This window comes from Bombus impatiens, unplaced genomic scaffold, assembly GCF_000188095.3.
Source record: "Bombus impatiens unplaced genomic scaffold, BIMP_2.2 scf_0463, whole genome shotgun sequence".
Lineage (NCBI taxonomy): Eukaryota > Metazoa > Arthropoda > Insecta > Hymenoptera > Apidae > Bombus > Bombus impatiens.
Window position 1 is genome coordinate 57,350 of NT_176882.1, and position 27,385 is coordinate 84,734.

A 27,385-nucleotide genomic window follows, 5' to 3' on the forward strand; every position below is an offset into this window, starting at 1 on the left:
TTTGTAAAACTATCGTATTCACTGGGAAAGAAGAAAAATAGCATGACAGCAGTTAATTTTTACGTAAGTAGAAAACCAGCAAAACAGAATATTTCTTTTTTATAGAAAAATTAAGCTCGGCATGCAACGAAATTAAATTTTGGATGGAAATTAACATCGCACAGGTACCCGCGCCAATTTTCAACGAGTTTCGCGTAATTTAGGTATACTTTTAATGAAATTTCGTATCTCGTATCTACAGAATTAGAAATTTTAAGACGGCGATTCCCCTAATTAACAATGAAAATCGAACAAATACGTGCAATATAAAATAACAAAGGATCGCTCACCAGGTTGCTAACATTTCCTTCGATTTTCCATAGTTTTCGCACCGCGACAAGCACGCGTCGTGTCAGGGAACACGATGGTGAAATTGCACCATTAATTTAACAAGCGACGCGCCACACATTCGCCCGTAATTTCCAACCGGGTCATTAAGGTGGCGCTTATATTTCTTGTAACCATATTATCGAAAAATCTACGGGCTCGGAAATTGCCGGCATAGGTAAGACTATATAGATACACGATCGCTTTTAACGACCTGCAACAAAACTCTGTGAATACGTTCGAATCATCGCGTTTCCTCGTCCATTGCGGTACCAAAGAGGCCACCATTCCACTCAAACATCACGAAACCTTGACACGGAAAATATTACTTGGATGTTTCGTTCACGCGATCGATCCTTAGGCCGAGGCAAACTCATTCAAACATATTTTCTAAAAATTGCTCGACTATTAATTATCGCTTCCAGATAAACGAGTATTCGTACAACGATTGGCTTCCGCTACGAAACTGAACGCGGATCCACGTTACGAATTTTCAAGGAGGAAGTCGTTCAACCAAATTCGTCATTTCTTGTTTCCTCGTAGAACGTCGAACGGACTGAGATCGGTTGGCCGCAATGTCCCAATAAGTCCGTGAATATCTATAAAAATGTCGGACATGTTTCCGAAACTTTAAATCGCTGGCTATTATTCCGATGGAGAGTAGACGAGCCGGCCGAAAGTTCCTCGATAAATCACCTTGAAAAAGCGAACAGGTTCGGTGGAAGGGCAGGGAGGAGGAAGGGGCGGAGTTGCGAAACTAATAAATATTAATACTGTATGGTTACTTCATAATCGATCGAAACCTTTTTGCAACCATCCTTTACGAACAATTTAACCCAACCCTTGCCGGTTTACGGGGGGTCAGGTTAACTCTCTGTATTCTCCGATCGGACACAGTTTCCGAAATTATTTCACGACGTCCATTCTCACCAATTGCTTTGCGATAATTTTTTATTTCACCAATAAAAAAAGGATTCATCCGGTCAGACGCGCGATCGCGAAAAATCCGATAAATTTAACAGTGCGCGCCCGCGCTGCGTGAATCCTCGTAAACGTCGCGATATACATCCCCGTTCATTATGCAACGATATTGCACCGATATCTAGCGAGCACGCGGGTTACAAAAAAAAAAAAAAAAAAAGAAAGCAGCGAGCATTAGTTTGGAATTGCAACGAATATCGGGAATATCGCGAGCGCGCGTCCGCGCGTAACAGAACGAGATTTAACCGGGACGATGAATTTCACTCGTAATATAGGCCGAACACGCAACACCATGCGTAAATGTGGTTGTTTTCGAAAACATAATAGGAGTAATTGTCTCGCTCCACGTCCCAGAGGCTCTGGAACGCCGTGTGTACGCTTTGATCGAGACGTTGGACTATAGTCACCTGCGTCACTAATTTATACCTTTTAACAGGAAGAATAAATGTTACGATACAAATAAATAATACAAAGGATGGATGATGACGCTTTCTAAAAGTTAGAACTTCGCGTTTTCATTAAAGATGCAACTGTAGGATATACCAGGGTCGAAGATAACAAGGGGCGAAGTCAAGAAATAAAATATTTCCAAATACGATTATAGTTGCACTGCGAGGTCAAAGTGTAAACAAACGATTACGATAGTATTTCCAATAATATCAGATAAACGTTTAAACTGCTGGTATGAAGATTCGTTTTCTAACTCCAACAGCTTCTACAAAATCCAGTAAAGTGAGATCGTTACTTTCAACCCCGGGTTATTCTACTGTCTGTGCGGTTCTCGAGCGTCGAATCTCGAATTAAAAACAAGAGAAACGATTTTTGGCGACAGCAGCTGTTGCGAAAGAATTTACGAGCGAACCTCGAGGTAAGCTCGTTTGAAATTTGTTGGCATCGCGAACGTTCCGCGTTTATTGCGAGCAACGTAAACGTGTCGAGCATTATTACCTATCGTAATCCTTTTTGCAGAGTGCGTTTTGCAAATCCGATCCAATCTCCAAGCACAATTTCGCCATGTGATTTGGATGATATGCCGTCACCGGCGATAATTTACTCTCCATCGTCTCCATCACCAGTTTATCGACCACTTCGACATCGAAAGGGTTAAATGAGCTGAGCCGATAAGTGTTTTGATACCTGGGAACCTGCATTGTTCGATCGATCGTGTGCCGCCAAATCGTGTTAATTAGACCGTGGTCGTTCGTTTCTAAACCACTGCGTCTGTCCACGCGTTTTCCATACATTACTTTTACGTACCTTCAATCGATCTCCACGTTTATGATAGAACACGCGACTTGCCGAATTCAGCAAAGCGGAGAACCTCATCGACAACCTCTTCTTGTCTTGTATCTGCATCGATGTTTTTAAACGATTTAGCATTAACCTACCGATTCCTACTAATCGACCTATTGTTTTACCTCGTTGAATTGTACTTGTCTCAGTTTGTCGATCTTTGGTAGATTCGGATTCGAAGGCCGAAACCTCGACCCATGAACTTCGGCATTTTTGCTATGTTGCTGATTCATAATCCAAAAATATAATTAAAAAGGACGACGTTCGAAAGTCGTCTGGACGCGGATCGAACAAAAGAACGTTCGCGGGAATGAAGTTGAATCTATATCGCGGTACAAGCTTACATCGAAGGAAACAAACGCGCAAATATTAGGGCGCGTTTAAAAAAAAGTTACCAGCTTTTCACGAGCTTTATTTCGATCAACGAATAGAGTCCGAAAAATAAAAGATACAAATTTCACAGGTAATAAATTGAAAGATGGATCGTAATGATAAATATCGACGAAGTTCGTGGTTTTCAAGGTTTCCACGAACGAATTGATAGAAATTCGAAAACGTAACTAACAATACGAGATTTTAATTGAGTGCTGTTAGATGAAGCACGAGTCTTTGTACGACCCTGGATGACATGACATCAATCGGTGCAGCTGCTCGATGCTTTAATTTAGGGCCTCGCTATATCGCGGATATTCTGCCGCAAATACAATTTCCTATAGCTGGACTCGATACAAAGTCTAAATTCAATTTCCCACGACTCAGTGCAATTCACGTTTCAACGTAGCTCGATCTCGCTCGGTCGAGAGACTGAAACAATAAGATGAAGATACAGAGCGTTCGTATTATAGCCAGGAGTCTCGCACAAAGCAAACAACGCACTGCAGCTCTTAATTTATATCGAATATAAGAAGCTTAGTAAGGAAGAAAATCTTGAAAGAAAGTCTCGGGCAAATTCGCGTCTACTTATATTTTATTTCAATTTTCTTCGTCCTGTGCTCTTTAGAGGGGTATTATCGAGAAGACGAATCACAGTGGAAAGAGAAAATCGTATCTATCTCTTCTTCGTCCGTTCGATTCTCTTACCTGTTCGTGTAATATACGGGTGCATTATCGCGATCGTTGCTCGCGATCTTAACCCCAGGAACATCCAGTTTCTCTCAACTTCAGCCTGTCCGCTTATCGATGCTAAAACAATATCAACGCGTTGGAAAATTAACAACAACGTAAGCGTCGGAAAATCGGCTGACGAGAAGCCTTCTGACGTAGCAAGAATTACTATGGCGTGTAACAAACGTAATTTTTCGGTACAAAACGCACGAATCTCCGGATAAGAAAGCCGAAATTAAGCCGATTAGCGACGGGGCGTTGGAACTCGAAGAATCTTCTCAGTGGTAGCGTTTTATGTCGAAAATATTGAGAAGTCGTTACAGGTATGGTGAATGCATCGCTATTAATCGTAAAGGTATTGAATATTCGGAAGATAAACGATAGGGAAGAAAGCCGAGAATGCAGGAGCATCGGCAGGCGCCTTATCTTTCTTAAAGGCAAACCTGTCGATTCGAATGCAACGCGGTACGCGAATAAATGGTAGAAGGAGCCGTGAACTTCGATTTTTCATCGATAAAATTCATAGTTGATTTATGCCAGCCGGCTTTATTGCGAGTTCTCGGGAATAAGGGAGATGGGCCGTGGGTTATAAGAGTTCGAGACACGCGCGAGTCTTCTCTCGATAAAACCGTCGATATTTGCGTGTACAGTGCATTCCTCGTATAATTCAACTTGCATTCTCGCCGATTACGTGACACCCATTGCTGATCCTATCCGCAATGAAAACTATAGGATTCTCTACAATGGGGAAAGAATCTAAGAATAAGAAAACGGACGAGCAACGGCCGTGCGACCGGTTCTTATCGATTTTCTAAGGAACTTGCTAACTGTAAACGTGCAAGTTTCCAGGCTCTGTCTGGCCCGTTGAATCTCACAGAGTGTTAATTGCTAAGATACTTTCATCGATTGGTAATTCGTAATGCTGCCGACGAGCCAGAACAAAGTGGCACAGAGTGCTCTGAAAATTACGGTCGCCTTGTTCGAGCTCATTAACTTGGAGCTGGCAAGTCGTTAGATACCGTAGGAAGAAAGTTGCCCGTAGACTTGTACAACTACCTTCTCGTATAACAAATTTACTAAAACTCCGGTCGTCTACCGACCTTACAGGTGCCGCTCTAAATCTGCACGGGACTTAACTTTTCCATAACAAACGACATTCGAATTCTCGTTAAACGTGGAATTCGTGAAACGCTCGGATAAAAATATCGTTCGTTTGACAAACGTTTCCTAGATTTAGTCTGGAACGTGTTCACGTTTGTAGTTCAAAGTAAATGCTAAACGAATCGTTTCGCGAGAATTTATGATCGATCGAAGGAAAGTCGAGCTTCGAACATTTGTCCGCGCGCAAAGCGAAAGAGTGCTATCACAAAATTGCACGCGCAGCATTGTTCCACGTAGCTGATAGTCAAACGACCATCGATCGCTTCGAGTTGCCGTTTCGTTCGTGCATAATTTAAACGACGGCCGATTATCGCTAAACTTATTGACGATTAAAATATAAGACTCGTTCGATATCAAAGAAATTAAAATGAAAAATGTATGAAATGATGCGAATGACAATATACGGATCTTTATATCCTTTATCGAAAACCACTGAAAAATCCTAACAACGCACCGTTATAAATTCATAAAATTGCCATGACCAATTATCGATCGATTACTTTGAACAGGACATTTTCCGTATACTCTATCGAAAATAATTCGCAACCTCGAGGAAACGCTATGAGCCGATAAAATTGCTAGGAAAGATTTTAAATCGGTTTAGCTTGACAGTGAGATAGGGTAATACTTACTTACAATTTGCTTCAAGGTTTAGGATTTAAGCTGTCCGCTCCCGTGCAATTGTTAAATCCACACACTACACCGTATAGATGGAGTAATAAATAGTAATAATAAAAAATTGCTTATCCGGCCATTCTGGTAGTTCTAGCGTTAAATAGAAACGTACTATTCGTTAATCTCCTCTGTTCAGCCTGATTCAGTTTGCACCTTTTTACAACGCTTGAAGGGAAAGGAATGTAAAAAAGCATTCTCCGTCACTTTATACACCGAGCACATTCGCGTGAGATTTTCAGCCCGAGCGAAGAGACCGTTATACGCGAATTTAAATGCTTCTGTAAATAAGATAAGAGGCGAGAGGGATTACGGAGCGAAGTTATTTGTCTTAATAATCGCAAGTGGAATCTGCACCAAACGGTTAAACGAAGCGCTCTTCGTTGGTTCCTGAATCCTCTGCGCAATCCATCACGCTAAGTAAAAGAAAAAAAATGATACTTACGCTTGAAATTATTCGGATATTATCTATTTCTATTCTCGATCAGACGTTTCTTGATTGTAAAATTACGAACAATTCGAACTGCGACTTTGGACATTTCGAATCGTCTTGAAAATTCCCAAATATTCCTAACATAGCGATTACACCTTTGATTATCGAGACTTCGTCGACTTAACAGCTATCTTTAAAAGACTTTCATTTTTTAGCCCATCGGCTCGTCATCGTCCCCAATCGCGTCAAATGAAAATTCTCTTGATTAATCGCGAAATGAAATTAAGATGAGAAAGTCAACGAATATATACTTATCGTATCTTCCTCTCGTGATTTATCATATTACAAAGAAAGAAAAGAAACGTTTCGATCGAAGGATCTTACCTGTTGGAGCGTGGACAAGCTCGGCTAGCGTCGAAGGGAATCCGTACGAAGCGACAATCGACGAGTCGTTAATCTTATACAAGATGTTGGAGTTGAAGGCGTAAGGTTAAAAGGAGACGGGCGACGTTTCCGGTATCCGTGGTAACGGCAATTTCTACTCGGAAATTCCGGCGATCGTGGTCAGAGAGGAGCACGCACCGCAGGCGAAGAGACAAGAGCATCGGCTTCCCATGAATTTACATTGGCAATGTGTTCTCGTCTCCATTTCGCGGCAGCTACCTAACGGATGCTTCTGTGTGATTTGCATAAAATGAGACCGGTGAGCGTTCGCAGTGTCTCCCCGAGGGACGTGTGCACGGGCACAGTACGCATAGCTGGACTTCAGAACTGTCCCTTCCATTATCGGAAAACGTGGTCCGGATTTAATACCGATAAGCCGGTTAATCGACCGGACCACGTCGATGCGTTAACGTTACACGGAAATTAACTTAAAACTTCAAAAACCATCCTGTCGTTGCCATTCTCTTTCCATTCGTTCGTGAAGGATGAAAAATAAGAGCGATCGGTAGGCGACACAGGTTCGATTTAACTCGCCGACAGATCGCTAGAATAATCGAAACGAGCCAGTGTTGATTAACAGATATATTGTGCCTATTAACAAATCGTTCGTTTGTCCTGTTTCTCTCTTTTTTTTTTTTAACTCGTAATCATACGAATCGCGAAGTATTTATTATTCTACAGGAATGTTACAGTCAGGCGTGAGGACAGAGTTCGGTGCACATCGATAAGGTGTTGGAGCGCAGCGAACGAGTTAGGAAATTCGCAGCACGACGCGCAACGTAACGAGTCATCTCTCGATGATATAATATTTCGGAGTCGAGGTTCGCTGGGTTCTCGATTCATAGAAAATTCAGTTCGCGCGATAAACGTCGAAGCTCGTAAATCACAGGACCCGGGACCTCTTCTCTCGATGTGTGTCGTCCAACGAAAGTCGGGGATGTGGTCGACGGGACGCGACGTCTTGACAGACAAAAGAGCGGCAGACGGAGAAGAGCTCGCTCACCGAAATATCGTGTCCACCAGTAGGACCAGGCTGAATAAAATCACTCTCCTGTTGATGTTCCCGGTACCGCCGTGCTGCATCGCCGCAGGATGTTCACCTAGAAAGAAAGTCCGTTCACCGAGTTTGATCTGTCGCAGCGATCCATCGCGTAGAACCAGGACAGCGGGAGAAAGGAGAGAAAATTTCGTGGAAATTTCGAAAATTCCACCGGCAAATGAAATTTACATAACGAGAATAGCTGCTAGTTTAATTTCAATTCGCGATTATTTTTTCGTCCCGCGCGATTCCCCTGCGTTTCCGATTTGTTCGTTACCGACTAACGAGAAAACTGTAACGAGTTACGTGAGTTACAACAATCGTCATCCAACGCTGTTCAAGGAATTACACGTCCTTAAAAACGACGTAGAATTCGTAAATTTCTCCTTAACACGAGCGTTCTTTCCTTTTCCACTTTCCTTTCCTTTATCCACGTTTATCCTTGTTCATATACTAACTATTCGTTCATTCGCGAACTTTTGCATGCAACGAAGCGATCGAAAGTACTCCGGTGAAATTTCCTCCGGTAAACCTTTCGATAAGGGCCTTTCGTGAAATGTTCTTAAAGTACGTCGACAAAGCTTTGATGCCTCAACGAAATCTCGAGGGCTTGATAGAACGAAGCAGGTATTTTTGTTTATCCCGAGGAGAGGCCTCCCCTTCGAGATTTAATCGAGCGTATTTTATATATTTTATCCTCACCGTTCAACACGTGAACCATCACATTTGCCGGAGCAACTTTGCTCGAGACGCACGTGTAATTCCCGCTGTCATCGAGCTGAGCACGCGTTATTAGCAGCTTGCTAGTGGTCCCGTTCTTACCTTTCTCCGTTTCCAGGGAAACGCCACCCCTGCCAAAGGTAAAGACGTTATTACGCACGAATTCCGATAACCGATCTAATATCGATGCTGTCTCGTGTTTTGACCGATGTTTGCTTTCGCAGCTACCGACTCGATTCGCCACGTAATCGAGACGGTCGTGCAATTACAACCGCCTTTATTTTCTTCGCAATTTATTTCTTTCCTTTCTTCTCTCTTTGATCGCGCTCGACAAACAACAAAAAGAAGAATAAACGAAATTTGATATTAAGATGGGACGCACCTTGGACCATCGAAATCGATCACCGCACCGGCATGGTACCAAGTCACGTTACTCGGAGGAATATCTTGCACGTCCACGATGCAGGTCAAGCTGATCGTACTGCCCCTCTTCACGTAAATCTCTTCGGGCCCCGTGATCTTTGCCTGAACATCTAATATATCAAGACGATGAAGAGGAGCGGAAAATACGAGTCGACCAACTGTTTGACGCATGACAAATTAAGGGGTTCGCTGGTCGGTGAGTTTGTGTATAGATCCGGAGCGGAGATCCTGCTTTAGAAATTCACGACAAGACTTAACTGAAAGTCCGGGCCGGATAACGTACATGAATAAAGAATCAATGAATAAAAGATACTCGCGAGTAAGTAAAATTTATTCATAGCTGTGCCGTTATTTTAGTCGATAAGTAGGATAACTAGAAGTCGAAGCAAAAGGTTGGATAGCCGTGCTCGCGCGACGACACTGAACGCTTTAAGCAAGGCAATATTTGTTACAGGAGAAAAAGATTTAAACGTTAATTAGAACACGGTCTCGTGAAAATGCGATTCAAGCTGTACAAGATTACGCAAAGTAGGCGGCTTCCGTGTCTCTGATCCCTTGAAAAGTTTCGCTCAACGAAACCGTGGGCGAGTGTTAAATTTTCTGCTCGCCAAACGAGCGAACGAACGAACGAACTAACGGACGAACAGCTCGTCCCAAATAGAACATTTTCCATGGAAAATGAACCTAAGCGTCTAGCATGGATATTGAGTAAGGGGGTCCGAAGAAGCGACAGAAACTCACCCAAAACTTTCAAAGTAACCGCTCTATATATCTTGGGTTCTGTATTAACTTGACACTCGTAAATGCCGGCATCCCGTGGTTGCACGTAATCTATTCGCAGATTCCAGTCGTCGCGCTCCGGATTGCCGACTATCGTAAATCTTGCGTCGCTCGTATAAGTCACTGACATGGATGTTAAGATGTGTAAGTCCCTTTTTCGAATCCATGACACCTGGGACAAATACCGAATGAGATATGGAATATTTTGCTGGCCGTTAACTAGCCGTGATATTGAATCCCTTTTACATGCCTCTACCCCCGTGAAATATGCACGTCGTCACGTTCCACGCTGTCGAGTTACGCTTCCTGTTTTCCTCGCGTTTCAATACGATCTGACAAATTCGTTATTGGAAAACTAACTGACTGCGTTCAAAGGCAATATAAACGAGTTAAGATCGCTTGGAAAAAGAAAGAATTTCTCGCGATAAGAAGTAGGTAAATGGTTGTAGCGCAAAAAAAAGCTTGAAGAGAAAAGCATTTATACCGCAACGCGCTAATCGTTTATCCATTAACCAAGGAAATTAGGAAAGCATTGGTAAATTCAAGAACACGTTGCGCGAAAGCGTCACTTTACATTCCAGTTAACGTACCAGAACTACGATACCTTCTTCCATTAATTAACCGGTTAAACATTTACATATTCTCTCTTTTCATCTTGATCCATTTAAAAGATTTCAATCGAGAATTTCATATTGCTCTGGCAGTTGCTCCTCGCGATTTACGATTACTGGAATTTCTACGGTATACGATCTTAAACGGCTCTTGTAACTTAAATATTTACCAGAGCATCGTATCCTAAATTTCTAGTACATCCTACGTTCCGAGTATATACGGAAATATAGTTTCGACTATCTCGGCGTAATTCCAAATAGCACGTGATCCTAATTCGCAAAGTAACAGTAACATTGCTCTTGCAATAATCTACTAATTATTACGAGTCGAAATGAAGATTATAATTAATTCTATTTGAGTTTCTTTTAAATATTCGATTAATTTTGATTGATTTTCTTCGAAACATACGAGAGAAAGAATTTTTTTTACTTTCTTTCTTTTTTAGAACTTCGAACAAAAGTATATCTTACGGTGTGTATATAGAGCAACGTAATCTCGTGAAAATCTAACTAAACGTTTATTCACGAAGTAACGTTGTTTTCTTCGAATTTGATTCGCTATTATTTCTAAAGTTTCTAACGTAATTGCGAAGCGTGCAATGTGACACTACTATTCAAAGAAACGTGAAACTCACGGTTCTGTTCCCCAAGTTCTTAACACGACACAACAGCACAACAGTTTGTCCAACAACGGTGGTCACTTTTTGGGATGAGTCTTTATAAAAATACGTCCTCTTCGTTCCTCGTTGCGAGCGTTCCCCTTTATCGGGCTTTTCCCCATCGAATCGTTGCACCGCTAAAATTCAGGTATCACGCTTGAACCATCGGAAAGCTTTGCCCTTTCGTTTACGAACTTCTATATCCAGCTTTTTAAATGAAACGACCCAAAGATTAAAGCGTCTGACGCTAGCCAATTTTTACATACTGGAACGTATTTGCTTAATAAATCCCACAGGCAATTCTTTTCATCAAGAAAAATGTTTAAATACCGAATAATCAAAGAATCATCTTTTCGTTGATTTTTTACCAATAAAGTATCCTTCGTTGCCTCGTTGATTGTAACGCGCATAATTAAGTATGATTCTAATGTAAAAGAGATTGTAAAAATTGAATGAAAATATTAATGATCATAATAATATATAATTCTTTAATTTATCAAATCTATCATCGATCATATTAATTATTACTATTGATTCATAGCAATCTGCAATCAACGAAGATTTGTGTTTTTTTAATTTGTACACTGAGACTAATTGTACCTAAGTTCCGGTGACCGGAAGGCGGTTCTGCGTGTAACAGGTATCCGATTCCAAGCAATATAAGGGCCATGCCATGGAACGGTGCCATTTTTTTACGTACGAGACTCTTTCATCTTCATCCGTCGCCCTTTCTGTTTCCCTAAAGTTTTAACGAGTCTCCAAGAACCATCGATGATCTGTCGGTCATCACTCGATCATTACAATTCTTCGTCCTCCATCTCCTGAAGAATTCCTTCGAGGTAGTCATGTAACCGACGCTTTTACTTCTTGCAAGTAATAAATGAACTAAATTTTCACCCACATAATTCATAAATGCTTCAATTCCATCACAAGATAACGATGACTGTAATCTTATAATGTTTTTTTTAATAATTTTATAATCTAAATAGTTAAGGTAACAAAGATCTCGATCAAAGAAGAAAAGAAGAAAAAGAGCTGCAGGTATGTTCAATGAGAAGATAATCTTAAACAAGTTTAAAATAAACTTCTTGTCTCGATGATAACAGTGGGTTTATTCATAGAAAAAGGCGCGACGTTTAATATCCTCGTCTTTATTCAAGAAACAATGCAAAATGGAAAATGTAAAGAAAACTTGTTAGCTTGGCTACTTTCCGACGCTCGATCATCGGAGATTCAACAACGGAACAGCTTCGAGAACAGCGCGCTTCGATAGCGTTCCAAATACTGAAAGCTGCTCCTGCTCGAGGAAACGAAAAAGCTAAAATCAGGGTGCAGTGGCGCCTCGCGATGCTCCCGATATTTGCGATTGCGCCAACAACTCGATCCATTCTTATAATTTCTATCTAAAACGTTTATTTATCCTTTAATCATGAGAAGAGTTTAGCTTCTACCAAAATTATATACGTTTAAAAATCGCATATCCTAGAAAATCCTTAAAAATTCAGGAGAATAAGGGATATAATATTGAATCAAAAATATTTTATAGGATTAAAAATAATATATCTCACTTCAATGATTTAACAATTGTTTAACAGAAATACAGGCAGCAACCGTTCAATGTGCAAATGTCAACATGAAAGATAATTATATACATACATGTATAAAGATACATTTTAAATTCTTCCAATAAAGAAAAAGGAATACCATATGACTTTCAGTCAACATAAATATTACATACATATTAGGTAATAAAATATAGTCTGAATTTTCTTATTTTTACATTAACAGGTACGTATATACTTACATACTAGAATAAATTTTTTATAATAGAAAACATGATAAAATTTACATATTACAACGACACTCCTTTACTAATAGAATATAAACGTATAAAAATATCCAATAATTCAATGATAACATACTACTGAGCAGAATAAAATTTTATATATATATATTATGTATATTCAAGATACACTATAGAAATCTAATTCCTAAAGAAATCACCTTTTGTACCACCAGTTTTTGAAACCAATTCGATATCGGATATTTTCATCGATTTCGGAGACGCCGCGTATTTGCACATATCATAAATTGTTAAAGCCGCAATACTCACAGCTGTTAAAGCTTCCATCTCTACACCAGTTTTACCAGTACACCTAACTTCCGCTGTGATCTCTATGCAATGTAATTCTTCGTTTAAACGCAAAAGTACATTTGCATAAGATAACGGAAGTGGATGACATAATGGTATTAAATCAGAAGTACGTTTTGCTGCCATGATACCCGCTAATTGTGCTACGGACAATACATCGCCTTTTTTTACATTATTTTCAGCTATCAATTTGCTTATTGTTGAATTAACTTGTACAATTCCTCTTGCTATTGCGATGCGTTTAGTTTCGTTTTTCGAACCAACGTCTACCATACTTGCTTTGCCACTTTGATCCACATGCGACAGAGACGAAAATACTCTTACATTTGTACCATTTTTAAACTGTAGTCTCACGTAATCCATTAAATACTGTCGCGGTATATTATTTTGGAAATTTTTATATCTTCTCAGGTGTACATATTTCTTTGTAACTGTAAGTACAAATGTAAAATTAAACGTATAGTAGTTTTGGAACTGCATTATTAATAGCAAAAACATTGAGCGATAACGTTTGTGAATAGCATCGATATATTATTTTATATTAACTTAAAATTCCCGTAATAATAGATTAACCCCCAATCAGAATCATTGGCCTGTTTTCCATGCGGGATAGATTCAACATTCCTGAAACACATACATTGTCGAAAACATATAAACGTTATCGCTTTATACCTAGATTAATATTTTATGACAAGATAATCTTTCATCATTTAATCCTACATCAATCATGTGGACTAAAGATAAAACTTAATACCTGCATGTTGCTTCTTTTTACGCCATACTGCTTCTCCAATCATTTCTTTTAAAACATCGTTAGACGCTCCGCTACGTAACGCATCTCGAAGAGATACTTCCCCTTTTCCCTCAAATAAACAGACTTTTAAATTTCCATCTGCTGTTATTCTTAACCGATTACACGAGTTACAAAAATGGTCACTCATTGATGTAATAAATCCAACTTGTCCTGTAAATCCAGGTACAAAGTATGCCTATTACAAAAAGATAAATTATGCTTTTACCAACAGGTATATAAATTAAACAATGAACTTATATAATCTTTTAAATTACACACTTTAGATGTATCATTGTACTCATTTGGAAGACGTTGCAAATCAGGATATGTATCTCTAATAAGATCTTTCATGGCCTTGAAAGAAACCATTTTATTCTCTTTCCACTCATTACCTTGGAAAGGCATATACTCAATAAAACGTACATCAATTGGACGATCTTTTGTTAGATTAACAAAATCAATTATCTCATCATCATTAGAACCTTTCATTACCACACAATTTATCTATGATTTATTTTATATAAATTTTTATATATAGCTTTAATAATAAATAGATACAAACTAATTCTTTCTCACCTTTACTGGATTGTAACCTAATTGAATAGCAAGATCAATTGCAGTCATAACTCTAGACCATCCCTTCCTACGGGTAAATTGTTCAAAACGATTTTCTCTTAAAGTATCTAATGAAATATTTATTGCATCTAACCCAGCGTATTGAAGTGATGGTAACTGGCGCGTTAATGTCAATCCATTAGTAGTAATTGCAACTTGTTTTAGATTAGGCAATTGTTTTAATCCAGCTATAATAATTATTTTTACTCAATAAGAAAGTTCAATATGTGATAAATATTGAATATGAGAATATTTACCAATAATATCCACAATGTCTTTCCTAACAGTTGGTTCACCACCAGTTAAACGTATCTTATTTACACCTTCATTTACAAATAATTCAGCTATTTTAATTATTTCATCTGTTTTTAAAATACCATCATTTTTTGTCAACTTAACTCCTTCTGCCGGCATACAATATAAACCTGTAATAAATGTAACATCTCATAAAAACATTTCAATTAAAGCAGTGAATATGATTTGATGAATACTCACATCGAAGATTACAACGCTCAGTAATAGAAATACGTAAATATGTATGACGTCTTCCAAATGAGTCTGTGAGTATATCATTGTTATCTGTTTTATTTAACAATTTTCTAAATCGCTGCACCTATAATAAAATAGGAAATATAGTGATGCAATTTTTTCACCATTTCATTTCTTATAATATAAAGCAATAATCATAAAAAATATATATGTACTATCCATGAACAAAAATATGTTTCTTCCACAAATAAAAACATACTCACTCTACGTGAAACATTAGATGACACAAATGCTTCAGTGGATGAATACACAGCACCGAGGATCGATTTCACAGTATTAATTTTACGAAACATTTAAGTAATATATCTTCTCAAAAAGTACAATGATCTATAACCTCTATGTTTAGTAGAAAATATTTTAATTTCCTACATAAGGAATAAAAAAATTATATAATTCCAGAAATTCCAAGATGGGCGACGTATTCACGTTATCTCTTTGGTGATTTCATTAGAACTATGTTACATGTTCTAGCTATGCAAGTATTTATCCTCGGAACAGTAGAAAACATCTTCAATAGCATTCAATTTGACGAAATCTATCATCGTGATAACAAATATTAATCCTACGATATGATTCGAATTACTTTGCCGCCTTTGTTCATTTCAACCAATCATGGTACACTTTATATAACCATTGCATATATTTTCTAGAATCTTTCACACATACGAAGTTTGACAGTTTGTACATAATCAGTTATACGGTACGTGTAACCTATCAAGAAATGAAATGTTATCTATGCTATTAGCGGAATAAATTTCAGGAGACATGTCTTTATTTCCAGCTTATTCAAGTGAATCGAATAAATCTTCGATATCTAGTGAATCGAAGAATTTTACAAAAGGTTAATTAAATACTTTATATATCAATGTTAATTATAAAATTGGTTATAATATGATGATTATTTTTAATTATAGAAAATGAGACTAGTTGGTTATACAATTCCAGTTACTTAGAACAAATTTCACCTAACAATCTTGTCAACTTTTCTTCTGAATCTTCGGATGAAACTACAAATGAAACTTCTTATTTACATAAACAAGAAACTAAACATACTACTGCTTTAAAGAATCAGAAGCCTATATGTGGAGAAAGAAGAACATCTAAACATATAAAGAAAAAGAAAAAGGATAAAAAAAAATATGCATATGGGGAACGTGAATATGAGAAAGATGTAGAAAATGTGTATTTTGAAGATAAGTACAGAGACAAGGGAAATAATAATATAAATACACTTTACTCTAGTATCAAACCGTATTATGACATTAAAATAAATTCCCTTGGTTTTCTTCCTTATAAAAAATCAAAAAGAGATAGTTATGAAAGATATTATGTAAAAAACATTGATTATATAGAAAAAAATAAAAAGAAAGATACTATTATCAGAAAAGAATCTATTACTAATTCATCAAAAGAAGAGCAATCTCTTCCTTCATGGCACATTAAATTAGAAGAATTGCAGAAAGCTAAAACTAAAGAATATAATGAAAAATTGACAAATGATCCAAATGATATTCAATTATGGATTGAATATATAGAATTTCAGGTATATTATGTTTGTATGTACTAAGAATTATTAAGACTTCTTACATAAATATTTTATTTCACATTTGCAGGATACATTAGGATATTTTCAACAATATCAAGCTGCAAAGGATGTTCATAGAGTAACAACATTAAAAAAATTATCTATAGTTGAAAAAGCTTTGGAAAAAAACATAGAATGTACAAATTTATTAAAATTAAAATTATCTTTCATGGGAGAAATTCTGCCTGCTGATGAATTTTCAAAGCAACTTGAAGTCCTAGTTAACAAAGATACAGGAAATATTGTTTTATGGCAAGAATTTATTATGACTACACAAGCTTCAGTAGCAATGTGTACAGTACCAAAAGTTTTAGATTTATATTCAAAATGTTTTTGTATTTTAAAGCAAAAAGCTAGAACAAATCCTCGAATATATGACGAACGATTATTACGTATGTAAAAGGTCGTAAATTATTTTATTTTTCTAATATATTGAGTGAAATGATAATGTCTAACTTATTATGAATAGAAATATTGTACTGGTGTCTAACGTTTCTACGACATACTGGACTTTGGGAACAAATGTGGGAAACAATACGTTTGAATCTTATTCTGAATCTTAGCTTAGATAAAGACAGTCTATCCTTTAAAAAAACAATAGATGAGAAGAAATTAAGTGAGTTACTAATTAGTAAAAAGATATTATTTATTTCCTGCATATTTATTAGCGTTATCCAATTACAGTTGGAATGGAGGAAGTAATATTGATGTCAAGGTTACCACTCAATCAATTATGGCAAAGAACAGAATCATTAAGAGAGAATTGCCATTGGATTAGCGTCAGTAGAAGTGAATTAGACTTAGTTGGCGATTCTCGAAGATTTGTTTTACCCGACGATGTCGCAGATTTTGTTCATCCAATACTTTCAAGAAATTTGAGTTTCCGAATGGCGATTCATACATTACTTTTACTTAAAGTACCACTATTACCTACTCGCAATTATATGTTAAAAGTATGTCTGTATATATACAACACGGACCAATTAGTAATTGATTTCCCACATTAAAATATTTGATATATATTGTTTTATTGATGTTTCAATAGTACTTATTATATACTTTGCTTATTTTCAGATGTTAACATTAGAAGAACTTGATTGGGGTGTAGAAACCTTAGAAATGTTGCTTCCATTTTTTTATCCTATGGTAGGTGAAATGACTGGTTGTAATGAAAGAAGGGAACTATTAAAGGGCATACTTGAAGGACGTTTAACTTCAGGTCCTCAGTACCTTACATTTCATCCTGCACAAGAATCATATTTGGATTTTATACGCGATATATTTTTTACAATCGCTGAAAATTTACCTCCTCTGCAACGTACAAGTATATATGTTTGGTGGTTAAGATTTGAAAGATTGCTCATTTTTCTTCAAAAAGATGATCTATTAAAACATGATAACAAGTAAGATTTATCTCATATTATTTTATATAAGTAGAAAAATTCGAAGACTTATGTATTTATATATATTTTACAGACGAAAAAAATTAAAAACGATATTAAAGGAATTCTTAAAAAAGGACGAAAATAGGAATAATTTACATTTTTATAGGGAATATGCATTGATAGAAAAAGAAATAGGAAAATTTGATAATTGCGTAAATGTTTTACAGACAGCCATTCAATCTCAAAGTGCATGTCCTTCTGAAATTCATAATCCTGAAGAAAAATCAGCACTTCTAAGTTTGTATCGGACATTTATTGAAACTTTACTTAATTCAGAAACATATAAGGAAACACATAAAACACAGATATTAAATATTATGAGACAAATAATACCCGAAACAAATGGAAACCAGTTGCCACAAGTGGAACAATATTTAGAAAATTGCATACAAAATTTTTTACAAGAAGTTCCTTCAGAAAATGAAGAAAATATATATTTTTTACCAAACATCAAATGTGATACAATTGTTTGCTATGCGTATTTGCTATATGTACGAGATTCCGATATTAATAGAATAACTAGCATGTTTAGAAGCTGTATAAATCATTACAAAGACAGCCATTCTTTACAGGTATTAAAACTCATTTCTTTGTTTTTTATAATACAGATTGTACTATATATTTAACGTATTTTATATTTCAGGAAATATTACGGGAAAGTCAAATAGCGCTTTTGCAGTTACATTATAAACGGATCCAACATAAAAATCTCCTAAAGTCAGAAGTAGATGATATGATAAAATTATATCCAAATAACTTTTTTGTCCTTTCAGTATTTGCATGTATTGAGGTATACATAATAAAAAAAATACATAATAATAAAAAATTATTTTTAAATTATGACACAAAATATTTTAATTATAATATTTATTTGACAGAGTGAATTGCCTCTTTGGAAAAGCAACAGTCGCGTGACAAAGCTCCAATTATGGAAAGCATTTGCTATGTGTTTAGCAAGTCGGAAACGTATTCATTCTTTAAAAGAGCTTAAAGATTATGTTAGTATGAACGCAGCAATTAATAAATTACTATATTTTCATCAAACACTTGCAAGGTATGTCCCTAAATAATCTATGTCAATTTGTTATATAGCATTTAAGAAAATTAAAAGCAAATATTACATTTACAGGATACCAACAATTAAAAATTGCCCCCTGTTATGGAGATTATATATGCTTCTTCTTAGGGAATATAATCTGTGTGAAAAAAAAGGAGAAGAAGTATACCATGAAAGTGTTGCATTATGTCCTTGGGCTAGAAGCATTTACATTGATGCAGCCGAGGTTGCACCTCAAATTCTTACGCAAGTTCAAGACGTAATACGAGAAAAAGAATTAAGAATGCATGTTACCCCAGAAGAATTGGACGTCTTACGCGGTTAATGTTAATGTATGGATATGTAAATATTTTATACTTTGTTAATCATTTATGTAAATAATATTTCTTTGTAATGTGCATATATATATATATATGTAAAAATAAAAATCCTATAAAAAATATACATTATTAATTTTGTGGAAGATATAAATTTTATAATTATACACAGTATCAATTTACAACATTTGCTAAAGGCATACCAAAACATAATCGTATACATATGTTGAAATGATATTAGATTGTGGTTATAAGTTCATTGGGAAATACATAAGTGATAAATAAATATTAATGATTCTATGATGATTATTCTCATACAATATAGCAAAGATGTAATATAATATAGAATAGTAATTAATAGATACAATTAATAATTCAATTTATTCGAGTACTGCAATCGTGAGTAAAAATTTAGGTTAAAGTAATTGTCATTGTAATAATTATTGTAATAATAACTATATGTTATTTTATCAGTGCTATTCACAAATATAAAATTTCTCTTATTTTGTCAATTAATCATTCAGAAAAAGCTGAAATTCAAAATATAAAATGTTTGATTTGTCATTTTGTAATCTTTTTAGAGTCAATCAATTATTTTGAAATTCTTTATTTATTCATAAAATTTCATAGTATATAAAAGCATCAAAGAATTTTTGTTCAAAAACTGAATTTATTTCTTCATACACAATATGGATTTGAAAGCTGTTGTTGTTTCGGGTGAAGCACCAGAATCTGATGATGACTCTGCAAGCATTGTCACTGTATGTTATTTTTACATTATACATCATCACATATAAAGTATCTACTGTGTATTATAAAAAAGAGGAAGATATGAATTATGATATTCTATACAGGGTATGGGATTTCCTTTTATAAGAGCTCCTAATTATTGTGGTACGATTATTTCTGGCGAAGCTCCAGAATCTGATGATGGTAAGATTTTGTATTTGACAATACAAAAGATATTTATAATATAAACAATAAACTCGTTTTATAGTAGCATCTTTTCTAATCTAATCTCATTTAATATTTATTAGATGGAACAAGTATAAGTAGTATTAGTGGAGCAGTTGATGCTATGACATGTATGCCAGAAGTGAAAATACCAAAATCAAAAAAATGTTCTATAAAATACAATAGTCTGCTTCATAAAAAATTACGTAAGTCTAAATATTAATTTAAAAAAAATCAAGTGAGCATATTTTTGTCAATATCATTTTATTAATACTGCTGTAATACAATATGCACTGCTATTACTAAAATATTATATAATAATTTTAATGCAGAAAAATCTGTAATAACACAATCATCAGAATAATGTAAATTTTTATTAGACTCAAGCTTACTTTGTTTCAGCTAGAAGTTTAATTATTTAGAACATTTATTTCTGAGTATTTTATACATATAAATAATATACAATATCTAATTTACTCAAGAAAAAATGTTTAATACTTCAATTGACATTTCATAATAAAATAGATGAATGCAATGAAACATTGGATAAAGACCTTATACAAATGGTTGATGGAACAATTGGTAATGCCACTCAGGAATTATCAACTGTTAATAAGCAATTGCTAAGGAGTGAACTTATTCTTCAAGAGGCTGTGTCTCAATTACGTAGTGCCGGCAATCGAGTGAAGGATACATCCACTGCATTACATCAACTCATAGATGGAAATTTTATATCCTCTATTAAAACCTAGTTTATGTAAATATATCTTGTTATATATAATTGTTATTCAAATATGTAATGGACATGAGAATATAATAATAATAACAATAATAATAGCAATATTGCCTTAGTATAATGTGTTAATTATCAGTATTAAAAAATCAGTATTTTTAAAGGACATGGTGAGTGGGTCATTATTGAGCATCAATTGTTTTCTTTAATTGGCAGTTCTATTAAATATATCAACTATTTTCTAATACGTCTTAAAATTTAGGTAAAATATTACTTTGTTCAATATCTCATAAAGAAATACCATTAGAAATTACAGAACAAATTTATAATTACTGACACATTTGGATGCTATTAATTATTAATATGTCTATGCTGATCGTTGCACTTTAAATATCCAAATGACAGTAAATGTAAACATTATTTTGTAGTATACAGATGTTAAGGTATATATCAAAGAATGTCACGATGTTCTGTTTACAGTGTTTCTGCAAAGAATAAACATAAGCATTAAACTTTTTTTTCTTAAGATTTAAAATAAATATCACTATATAAATGTTGAATAACATATCTTTGAACGTCACAAAGTTGGTTTCATTTTCATAACAAGTATAGATATAATGACAAATTTTATTTTAATACAATAATATTTTGCGTATGCATAATCTTTTCAGAAACACCTGCACATTTTCTTTTTTTTTTCTGCAGTTTTTCTTATCAAATGCATAACTTTGGTATCAAAGAGCTGATATTGGTTTTTCCTATTACCACGCTAAATTTAGTGTACAATGAATTGATGATTATAATGGGGATGCATTCTTTCTCTATAAATTCAGTCTTAAACATTTCATCAATCTTCGTTGAACTAAACCTTGGTATAATATATCTACATACAAAAGTTCATAAACCAAACATGTCGTCTTTCTGCTAATACTGATATGACAACATCGTGACGGAATGTTTTCTTTGACATGATATTTCTATATAGCTTTTGTTTATGTAGTACATTCAGATTATTTAATGGCTAAATTGCATGTGTTTAACTATGCATGTGTATTTTAAGACCTCATTTTGCATTAAAGCAATTCCTTATGTCATATTCTACAAAATATATAACACTAGAAAGGCATATATATATACTATAAACCTATACAAAATTAAAAAATCGAGAAAACAAGTTACTATTAACAAAATATAAAACTATGCATTATTACGGTATTAACTTATAGCGTGGACAAGCATCAACTTTCCATATATTTCTTTTTTGCTAATAAATTTAAATGTTCACATATTTAGTAAATACTTGCAAATATCCCAGAAATAAGTTTTGACTACCCGTCGAAAATAGGAACTCAATAGTTCCTATACATCTTTCTTCACCATTACATCTTCTAAAATGTTGCATAGAAGAATCTCAAATTTTCATTGACAATGTAAACATTCAGTTTTCATGAACAATATGATGGTAATAGATAGCGTAGAAAACTTTCACGCTATAAATGTGATGGGCTCAATTCCAGAAAAGGATCAAAGTTTGTTGTAGTTGGCGACCTTTATAAAATATGCGACGTCGCACTCGATACATATTAGCCAATGTGAGGGCGCCCACCCCCCACATGGCCTACGCTCGCTCTATTTCTCCACCACTTGCACACATCTGAAGAACATCCAAGGATCCTTGTGCTTGCCGTTTTTCAGCTAAGAATCTGCCTGAAGCTTCTTTTAATTGCTCAAGGAAAATTCTGAAATGATTTACAAAATTAAATGGTATTATATCATATTATATTTCATAATATCTTAAATTAATTTTTAAATATACTTACATATTGCCAGACACTATATCAGCCACACTATCTGGATCCATATCACTGAGCAATTCTAAATTATGTCCATCAAGCAATGATATATGTGATGGGTCACCGTGCAATGATGAGACTAAAGCCTCTATTGGTGGTCGACGCCTTCTAATTTCCTCTCTTCTTTGTCCACCTTCTATATTATCTACATCATCAACAACAATGTAACGAGAAGCAGCTTTACTACTTCCTGCTGCCACCCACTTTTGATCTCCATATAGAATCATTAAACTAGTATTTCTTTCTAATGTTGCAAAATATTCTTCATCATCTACCTCAGTACCTAACATAAAAACAGTATTAAAAATTAATACTATTGAGCAATAAAGATGTTCCCTTACCATCTTGTTCTAGGACAATTGTTAGTTCTGCATCCAAAGGTAAAGACAAGCGGTTTCTAGCAATACTGGTTAATTCTTTTAAAGAAGAAGCAGTGATTCCCTTTCGTTTTTCTCGAGTATGATCGACAATTTTGTAAGGATTTCCCAATCCTTGCGAAATTCCCGCTGTTTCTGACATATTGCTTTAAATAAAAGAACAATCTGAAAACTGCTCACAAATAAGTTTGTTTGGTTTTGTACTTTCTTTGTTCGATCAAATGTCGATCGAATGCATGAAATTTATGTCATCAAAAGTTGACTTCCTTCAAAAAAGTTGACCACTTCTAAGGCCTGATTATCGTTGCACATTGGTTTATCAATGCAACCGATTATCTTTAAACAAAATCGTAACACGAGATACGCATTCACTCGATTAGTGGGTGTCACTAATGTTTATTAAATATTTTATTAGAAAAACGTTTGCAGAATACTTAAAACACTGAATACATGCCGATGATTTGGGTGTAAATTTGTAAAGTTGGAAGATAAGTAAGAAAGGGCAGTGTTTTGGATTGCATTGGATTGTTGATTTTACAAGGGCTTTTATTACGGTTATTAGCAATTCACATACACAGATATATAAAACTTGAAAGGCGTAAGATGAATTCCGTTCGAGTGACTGAACTGACCGTATGTCAACTCAACACTGGGTCAATGGTGCAACTACCCCTCCTATTTATATTCTCTGTAGACTACTGCGTATGGTATGTCCAAGAGACACCCACCATGGTATTCCCTCCCAACATGGCACCCACACAGAAATCAATAACCTACCCCACTCTGGTATTCATTTTTTTATTATCGCTAAATGAATTGTTTACATTACAACATCGTAATATTCTCATTGATAATGCAATGTAATATATTTCAATGAAAGAACATAAATCGATTTATTATTTATTTTTTATATTTACTTTTTTATTTTTATTTTATTCTTTATTATAAATTTATACATTTAAGGAGGAATTATTTTAAATGCATGTATGACTAGAAATTAATAAAGAAATAGTTTTCTTGAATAACATATTATTATTATTCATTTCGCATTAAAAATGAAATGTGATTTAAAGAAATATAAATTTTTTTATATATATTTATACACGTAAATAAATATGATATTTCTAAAAAGAAAAACAATATATCATGTATGAGAGTTATAAAAATATATGAAATATATAATTATGCAGATAAAATTTATTCCAAAATATATATAAAGTATTTGTGTCTGATTCAACAGAATATAATTACATTTCAGATAAAATATGTAATTTTACTAGGATCTGTGAACCTAAGACACAGCACTGCAGTTAAATTTAGATCAATGAGACTAGATACTGCTTTAAGTTTAAAGTTAGAACAGAGTTAGCCCAGTTAGGGCTCTTAGTTGAGCCACAAGTCTCATCTGAATGTAATCAATTAAATTTCTTTAAAATAGTATCGAAGTTAAACTAGAAATGCCTTTACCAAGTGGAAGCAAAGAACCAGATGATAGCCAAACATGGGAATTAGCAGAAAGATGTCTTCTTCCAATTGCATTCTCACATGCAATTGCAGTCATTTTAGCAACTATATTAAATACATTGAGTATATCACAAACATCTAGTTTTGTGCTTTTTCTCTTATTGTTGGTAATATCTATAGGATCTACACTATTTTATCATAACTTAAAGGTGAGTCATTAAAAACATGTGTTTATTAATCCATAAGATTACAAAGCATAAGTACAGACTATATCGCTTACATTTCACATATTTGATATTATATTAATATTTACTTCTTAATTTTAATATAAGTACACGCGCGCGTGCGTGTGTGTGTGTGTGTGTGTGTATGAGAAAGATTATATTCTACAATGTTAATATATAAGCATATAATGGTACAAAAATATATTTCCTACAGGTAACTGCCGCAGGAAAAGCAGTTCTTATTACAGGTTGTGATTCAAGAGTTGGATACACTTTAAGTAAACAATTAGATGAACTGGTAAGATAATTTCTATGTATTCTTGTTACGATCGTTATTATTCATTTCTAGGATGTTCTATATATACAGAATTTATTTCTAAAGGGGTTTACAGTATTTGCTGGATTTAATGCAAAAGTTGAGAATGAAGAGACAATGCAAAAATTAAAACAGGAAGCTTCTGGTAGATTACATATATTGCAATTAGATATTACTAGTGAGCATGATATTCATTCGACATTTCTTTATGTAAATGAAAACTTACCAGATGGTGCACCAGGTCAAATTTATATTTTTTTATAGATATATAAAACTTATTATTTATAATATATATTTGACAATCGTAAATATCTTACAATAGGTTTATGGGCATTAATACATGCTGCTGCTTGGGTGACATTAGGTGAATGCGAATGGGTGCCTCCTTCTGTATTAAAACGCAGTATAGATATTAATTTCATTGGTCTTGCTAGATTAACTCAGGTGATATTAATGTATTATCAACAATTATATATTGCAATAATTAATAAGCTAATCTCCATGAATAAAATAATAATTTTTATTTAAAGGTTTTTTTACCTTTGATTAGACGATCAAAAGGACGTGTTGTCATAGTTAGCAGTCTCTTAGCTCGTATTCCAAGTCCTGTTCGAGGCATTTATTGTGCAGTTAAGGTAGATCATTTTAAAAGTATCAATAATCTATATTTAAATATAACATCAACAAAATATACATGTAATATATATTATATATGTGTGTATATATGTGTGTGTGTGTATTAGGCTGCAGTTGAAGCTTGGGGAGCTTGTCTTAGGTTAGAAATGAGAAGATGGGGAGTGGATGTAGTTATTGTTGAAACTAGTGAATATGTATCTGGAAATGCTTGGTTAAAAAATAATAGTGCCTTGCTGGAACAAGCTAGAGACATGTGGACTCAATTGGATCCTCAAACCCGTAAAGAATATGGTCAAGAATTATTCCAAAAAGAAATGTTGGCTCTTGAAAAATATACACAAGAAACAGATGTAGATTTAACACCAGTAACTAGAGCTTTGACAGATGGAGTAATGAAAACTTTTCCAATGAGAAGATACACACCAGTATCACGTAAAGAAAGAATACAAGCATTATGCAGTGATTATCTTCCAAAACCAGTTTATGATATATTGTATGTAAATTGAAAAAAATGTGAAGATCTACATGATCGAGAACAAAGAATGCAATGTTCAAATTTAATAACCTCTGCCTAATAGTCAGTTGTTTATGACATGATACTGTAAAGGATAAAATTATTTACTAGTCACATTTTGTCACTTTATACAAACCCAAATAAATCTTCAACGTATACGTTACTCTTTGTTAAAATAAGAAATGGAAAGAAAAACATCAATACCGTTTATTAAACTATGTGGTATATAAATTATAACAAAATCTGTAATCAACAGTGTAATTTTAAATAAAGGAACTTCCGTAAAGAACGAAATATAGAAACTTGAAACGTTATACAAAAATTATAATCAAATAATCATTTTCCTTCTTTCCAGTACTCACTTTCTAAATCATTAAACTTATAACTCTTTATTAAACTGCCATCCTTGTCGACATTTTTGTAGTATAATTTTTCACATGTACTGCACTACACACAAGACAGATTGCGCTAGTAGTTTTAACGGTTCCATATTTCATAATGTCGGTAAAAATATTTCCGCGAAACAAAGATATTGTTACGCAAAATTTAAGAAAATCAAACATGAAAGTCAGATACCGGTTACACGAATAGAGAAAGAAAACCGAAAATGCACCGACGAATTATAATTTGTTAAAACAATTGTTATTCGTTTCACGGAAATTCACTGCGAAGGGAAAAGAAAAGAACGATAAAAAAGAAAGGTCAATTACTTGGAGGGAATAATATCTATTCATCTTTCCCTGAAGCAAGTGGATTCTGTTGTTGAATCACTGCACTGGTAATTACACTCAGAAAATAACAATATCCAGTAGTACATTGTCTTGTATTTGATCTATACATACGAAGAAATTCGATATATGTATATATGTATGTATGCGCGTGTGCTTTCTATACATAGAGTACTGCAATTGTATTAAGAATTTTGCGGTAGTTGTATAGTGGCAGGGGGAGGTCTTTAGCCCCCTTGGTGAGGCACACGCCGGTAATGAGTGTTTATACCATAACTGCGGCGACACCAACAACGAGTACAATAATATCAACAACAACGGCAACGACGACGACAGCTGTAACAGTGACGACGACGGCTACGCCGACAACAACAACGGCACCGGCGG

General features: G+C 34.6%; 8 protein-coding genes across 14 annotated transcripts in view; 4 read left to right on the plus strand and 4 right to left on the minus strand.

Moving 5' to 3' along the window:
• Positions 1–1,139: 1,139 nt before the first annotated feature.
• Positions 1,140–2,937, minus strand: LOC100746305 (tctex1 domain-containing protein 2-like). Its single transcript, XM_003490648.3, has 4 exons — positions 2,766–2,937; positions 2,605–2,697; positions 2,296–2,492; positions 1,140–1,773 (listed from the first exon to the last, which is right to left on the minus strand). Exons 1-4 carry the CDS (start codon positions 2,871–2,873, stop codon positions 1,608–1,610), a joined length of 564 nt encoding a protein of 187 aa, XP_003490696.1. The 5' UTR covers positions 2,874–2,937; the 3' UTR covers positions 1,140–1,607.
• A 4,084-nt stretch (positions 2,938–7,021) lies between these two features.
• On the minus strand, positions 7,022–11,701 carry LOC100741552 (immunoglobulin superfamily DCC subclass member 4). The gene is made up of 6 exons (XM_003490689.4): positions 11,287–11,701; positions 10,663–10,823; positions 9,378–9,588; positions 8,596–8,746; positions 8,196–8,344; positions 7,022–7,554 (listed from the first exon to the last, which is right to left on the minus strand). The coding sequence occupies exons 1-6, from the start codon at positions 11,372–11,374 to the stop codon at positions 7,454–7,456; spliced, it is 861 nt and encodes a 286-aa protein (XP_003490737.1). The 5' UTR covers positions 11,375–11,701; the 3' UTR covers positions 7,022–7,453.
• Positions 11,702–11,850: 149 nt separating this feature from the next.
• Positions 11,851–15,340, minus strand: LOC100746462 (molybdenum cofactor biosynthesis protein 1). 4 transcript variants are annotated; one of them, XM_012387300.2, is made up of 8 exons: positions 14,999–15,340; positions 14,742–14,859; positions 14,504–14,671; positions 14,208–14,434; positions 13,911–14,135; positions 13,593–13,827; positions 13,385–13,462; positions 13,036–13,269 (listed from the first exon to the last, which is right to left on the minus strand). In XM_012387300.2, the coding sequence occupies exons 1-7, from the start codon at positions 15,086–15,088 to the stop codon at positions 13,407–13,409; spliced, it is 1,119 nt and encodes a 372-aa protein (XP_012242723.1). In that variant the 5' UTR covers positions 15,089–15,340; the 3' UTR covers positions 13,036–13,269; positions 13,385–13,406. The 4 variants fall into 4 exon arrangements, with proteins under 4 accessions (XP_012242722.1, XP_024224292.1, XP_012242723.1 ...); XM_012387301.2 differs by having other exon boundaries at positions 13,369–13,462; XM_012387299.3 differs by lacking the exon at positions 13,385–13,462 and having other exon boundaries at positions 11,851–13,269.
• A 67-nt stretch (positions 15,341–15,407) lies between these two features.
• Positions 15,408–19,322, plus strand: LOC100742908 (nuclear exosome regulator NRDE2). Its single transcript, XM_033321562.1, has 10 exons — positions 15,408–15,636; positions 15,710–16,338; positions 16,409–16,772; positions 16,850–16,996; positions 17,065–17,333; positions 17,455–17,783; positions 17,857–18,397; positions 18,469–18,615; positions 18,704–18,879; positions 18,955–19,322. The coding sequence occupies exons 1-10, from the start codon at positions 15,561–15,563 to the stop codon at positions 19,205–19,207; spliced, it is 2,931 nt and encodes a 976-aa protein (XP_033177453.1). The 5' UTR covers positions 15,408–15,560; the 3' UTR covers positions 19,208–19,322.
• A 74-nt stretch (positions 19,323–19,396) lies between these two features.
• LOC100747608 lies at positions 19,397–20,915 on the plus strand. Of its 2 annotated transcripts, XM_024368532.2 has the most exons (5): positions 19,397–19,598; positions 19,781–19,960; positions 20,054–20,132; positions 20,237–20,359; positions 20,679–20,915. In XM_024368532.2, exons 2-5 carry the CDS (start codon positions 19,889–19,891, stop codon positions 20,903–20,905), a joined length of 501 nt encoding a protein of 166 aa, XP_024224300.1. In that variant the 5' UTR covers positions 19,397–19,598; positions 19,781–19,888; the 3' UTR covers positions 20,906–20,915. The 2 variants fall into 2 exon arrangements, with proteins under 2 accessions (XP_024224300.1, XP_033177457.1); XM_033321566.1 differs by lacking the exon at positions 19,781–19,960 and having other exon boundaries at positions 19,416–19,598.
• A 565-nt stretch (positions 20,916–21,480) lies between these two features.
• On the minus strand, positions 21,481–23,487 carry LOC100748771 (DNA fragmentation factor subunit alpha). The gene is made up of 3 exons (XM_003490582.4): positions 23,081–23,487; positions 22,707–23,022; positions 21,481–22,625 (listed from the first exon to the last, which is right to left on the minus strand). Exons 1-3 carry the CDS (start codon positions 23,256–23,258, stop codon positions 22,505–22,507), a joined length of 615 nt encoding a protein of 204 aa, XP_003490630.1. The 5' UTR covers positions 23,259–23,487; the 3' UTR covers positions 21,481–22,504.
• A 304-nt stretch (positions 23,488–23,791) lies between these two features.
• LOC100740781 (D-beta-hydroxybutyrate dehydrogenase, mitochondrial) lies at positions 23,792–26,579 on the plus strand. The gene is made up of 7 exons (XM_003490603.4): positions 23,792–23,902; positions 24,375–24,789; positions 25,019–25,102; positions 25,187–25,361; positions 25,443–25,564; positions 25,651–25,755; positions 25,864–26,579. Exons 2-7 carry the CDS (start codon positions 24,574–24,576, stop codon positions 26,260–26,262), a joined length of 1,101 nt encoding a protein of 366 aa, XP_003490651.1. The 5' UTR covers positions 23,792–23,902; positions 24,375–24,573; the 3' UTR covers positions 26,263–26,579.
• Positions 26,580–26,729: 150 nt separating this feature from the next.
• The window catches only part of LOC100750156 (SH2B adapter protein 1), a 4,708-nt gene continuing 4,052 nt past the window's right edge, over positions 26,730–27,385 (plus strand). For 2 of the 3 annotated variants that reach the window (XM_033321563.1, XM_012387326.3), the window contains exon 1: positions 26,730–27,378. In XM_033321563.1, the coding sequence (XP_033177454.1) occupies positions 27,256–27,378 (123 nt within the window). In that variant the 5' untranslated portion in view covers positions 26,730–27,255. The remainder of the gene's footprint in view (positions 27,379–27,385) is intronic. The other variant, XM_024368521.2, reaches the window with a different exon arrangement.